The sequence below is a fragment of the Micromys minutus genome, assembly GCF_963924665.1.
Source record: "Micromys minutus genome assembly, chromosome: 1".
Classification (NCBI taxonomy): Eukaryota; Metazoa; Chordata; class Mammalia; order Rodentia; family Muridae; genus Micromys; species Micromys minutus.
In genome coordinates this window covers 103,485,497-103,489,059 of record NC_137969.1, presented here as the reverse complement: position 1 = coordinate 103,489,059, position 3,563 = coordinate 103,485,497, and the positions used below count along the sequence as shown (strand labels likewise).

Sequence of the window (3,563 nt, the reverse complement as noted above, 5' to 3'; positions counted from 1 at the left end):
ACAGCTGAGTTTATATTAGATCCTGTGTGGCTGCTATCAGGAGACCCTTAAGTCCTCTCTGCTAGCAGACAGTATCTCTGATCATGTTTAGCGAGCAGCTTCTTTTGGTTAACTGTCACGGGCTGAGGGATCAATGGCCACCTTTAAGAGCAGTCGAAGCTCAGTTGGTGCTGTAGGAGCCTCCTCTTGGTACAAGCGGGAGGCCAGTGTGGGAATGCAGGTTTCAGACATGAGATGTCAGTGTCAGGAAAGCTGCTGGTGTGAGAGTCCACAGGAAATGACTTTCTTCACAGGCCTGATGACCTGGGTTTAATCCCCAGAACCCACTTTAAAAAAGGAAGATGAAGAATTCATGTGTCCATCCAGCACTTCTAAGTTGAGATGGAAAAGCAGAGACAGGAGATCAGCTATAAGCTCAAATGTTAGCTAAAAGCTAGCCTGAAATATGCAGAGAGAGAGAGAGAGAGAGAGAGAGAGAGAGAGAGAGAGAGACCCTGCCTCAACAAGGTAGGAAGAACCATCATCTAAATGGTCCTCTGACCTCTGACCTCTGCATATGCACCATGGTATATGGTAGCCACACTCACACATATACATTATGCTCAGAAATAGTGGTAATGATGGTTATGATGATGATAATAGCAATAATACTTAATAAACTTTTTTTAAAACATTCCCAGAAGGGTGCAAAAGTTTTGGACACTCAAGGGTATCAGAGCTCCCAAGAGCAGAGGCCAACCCGGGTTCGTGTTTAATGAATGAAACCCACAGGCAACAATGAATGTGAAAGGCAAAGACTTATGTTAGGATCCAGCCAAAGAGATCTCAAGAAAAGGTTGCAACTACCTGGCTCTTGCTTGGGGTCTTATGTGCTTTGCAGAACTGGGGAACAGGGGGACCACATGGAGAACAGGCAGAGGCTGTCACTCAGCATGCTGCCTGCAGCCAGATGCATGCATCTGTGGCTTTCTAGTAAACGGGATGTCTTTAGCTACAGTCCCAAGTGGTTGCCACCAAGCAGCAAACTGTGAGCTCAGCAGAAGAAGCCCTCAGGGTCAGGAGCTCACTTGACTAACCTTGTGGGTTCCAGATAACTCCTGACCTCGATAAAAACAACGCCCCTTTCCCTGTTTGCACAAGCCTTGCCATTCGGTAGGAGCAGGACTTGGTCCCCACTGCTGCCTGCTCATTTTGGAGGTGATGGGGACACTACCAGGCTAAGAAGGGGGTGAGCTCTTCTTAACTCTACTTCTCAGCTGCTTCTGTCTCTGGGGTGCATACTGGGGTCCCTGCATGTAAGAGGTACAAACAGAAAAATTTTTTAAAACAAAAATTCTTCTTTCTTGTTCTTTTTAGACTAATCTTACTTTGTATTTAATGTGTACGGCTATTTGTTCAAATGCATGTCTAGGTGCTGTGTGAGGACCTGGTGCCTGGGGAGGTCAGAAGGCATTGGATTCCTTGGAATGGAAGTTACTGACAGTCGTGAACCACAGCGTGGTTACTGGTAATCAAACCCAAGCTCTCTGCACAAACAACAAGCACTCGGAACCAATTATCTTTCTCCCCAGCCACCTCCCTTCTTTTATCCCCACACCCAGGGGAAATTGGTCTTACTTATTTTTCTCTCCATTTCAGGTTATGATGTCATATCCAGTTATGAACTGCCCTCTCCCTCAGGGAGCTTTTCTGCCATGTGTAACCCTTTCTTCCGTGTATGCATAGAGTACTCCAACCACGCCATGTCCCACTTCTCCCTCCAGGCTGAAGCTCTCACCAACAAGTTTGCAAGGCCTTGCTGCTGGGTCCTGCATGGTCTTTGTGGGGACAGAATGGCATAGTCCCTGCCCCTGGCAAAGGGCTAGGGAACATGGGCCTCCACAAGTGTCAACAGCTGACAAGGGCATAAGGATTGTTTGTATAATGATGGACACATTTTCACATATTTTTCTTTAAAGAATGTTCTTCCTGCTAGCTTTAATGACTCCAAGATAATAAGAAAGCAGTAGTCCAGGAGTCAAAGGCATGGCTAATGTCTCAGCAAAATGGTAAATACTGGAACCTTCAGGATAGCCCATAAGGCTGTGGGAAAGAACTCTGAAAGCATGAGTTCAAATATATAAACTTCTCAACTATGCAAAATGTAAGGATGTGATATGAATTATATGAAGGGCTTCTCATATAAAGAACCTAAAGGAATGGGGCAGCTACATTACAAGCCAACTTATCAGAAAGATATTAAGGAAGGAAATAAAGAGATTTGGGCAGAGGTGATTACAGGAGATCCCATCCAGCTAAGTTTTTTTTTTTTTTTTTTTTCTTATTCTTACAAAGGCAGCCAACTTTTCAAGTTCAGGATCATCCTGGTATAGAGCAAGGTTAGACGCAGGTATGGTAAAAATGGTAATTTCAGGTTGTTGAGTGGCACTCAACAAGTTTAGCACATGTGCTTAACAGAGGTAGGCAGGTTTCTGAATTCTTGTACAACATTAAAAGAAAATGGGGCAGCCATCTTCCAGTTAACTCGCCAACATGACGAACACAAAAGGAAAGAGGAGAGGCACTCGCTATATGTTCTCTAGGCCTTTTAGGAAACATGGAGTTGTTCCTTTGGCTACATACATGCGAATCTACAAGAAGGGTGATATTGTAGACATCAAGGGAATGGGCACTGTTCAAAAAGGAATGCCCCATAAGTGTTACCATGGAAAAACTGGAAGAGTCTACAATGTCACCCAGCATGCTGTGGGCATCATTGTAAACAAGCAAGTTAAGGGCAAGATTCTGGCTAAGAGGATCAATGTGCGGATTGAGCACATCAAGCACTCAAAGAGCAGAGACAGCTTCCTGAAGCGGGTGAAGGAGAACGATCAGAAGAAAAAGGAAGCCAAGGAGAAGGGCACCTGGGTTCAGCTGAAGCGCCAGCCTGCACCACCCAGAGAAGCCCACTTTGTGAGGACTAATGGAAAAGAGCCTGAGCTGCTGGAGCCCATTCCCTATGAATTCATGGCCTAATGTACAAAGAGAAATAAAGGACCCGGACTACAAAAAAAAAAAAAAAAAAAAAAGAAAATGTATCAGAGACAAGACAAGGCTGCCCATTCTCTCCCTACCTATTCAATATAGTACTTGAAGTTCTAGCCAGAACAATTAGACAACTAAAGGAGAACAATGGGATACAAATTTGAAAGGAAAGCATTAAAGTATCGCTATTCGCTGATAATATGATAGTATACATACATGAACCCAAGAATTCTACCAGAAAACAACACATTTAGCTGGATACAAAATTAACTCAAGGAAATAAGTAGCCCTCCTTTATACAAACAATAAAGGGACTGAGAAAAAGATTAGGGAAACAGTACCCTTTACAATAGCCACAAATAATAGAAAATATCTTGGTGTAACTCTGACCAACCGAGTGAAAGATCTGTATGACAAGAACTTCAAGTCCCTAAAGGAAGAAGTTGAAGAAGATATCAAAAGATGGAAAGGTCTCTCACATTTGTGGATAATGAGGATTAACAAAGTGAAAATGGCCATCTTACCAGAAGCAACCTTAC

At 43.6% G+C, this 3,563-nt stretch overlaps 1 protein-coding gene across 1 annotated transcript; it reads left to right on the top strand.

Annotated features, from left to right (window-relative positions):
• The first annotated feature begins 2,509 nt into the window (after positions 1–2,509).
• LOC308420491 (large ribosomal subunit protein eL21) lies at positions 2,510–3,048 on the top strand. The gene has a single exon (XM_080916532.1). It carries the CDS (start codon positions 2,533–2,535, stop codon positions 3,013–3,015), a length of 483 nt encoding a protein of 160 aa, XP_080772658.1. The 5' UTR covers positions 2,510–2,532; the 3' UTR covers positions 3,016–3,048.
• Positions 3,049–3,563: the final 515 nt, after the last annotated feature.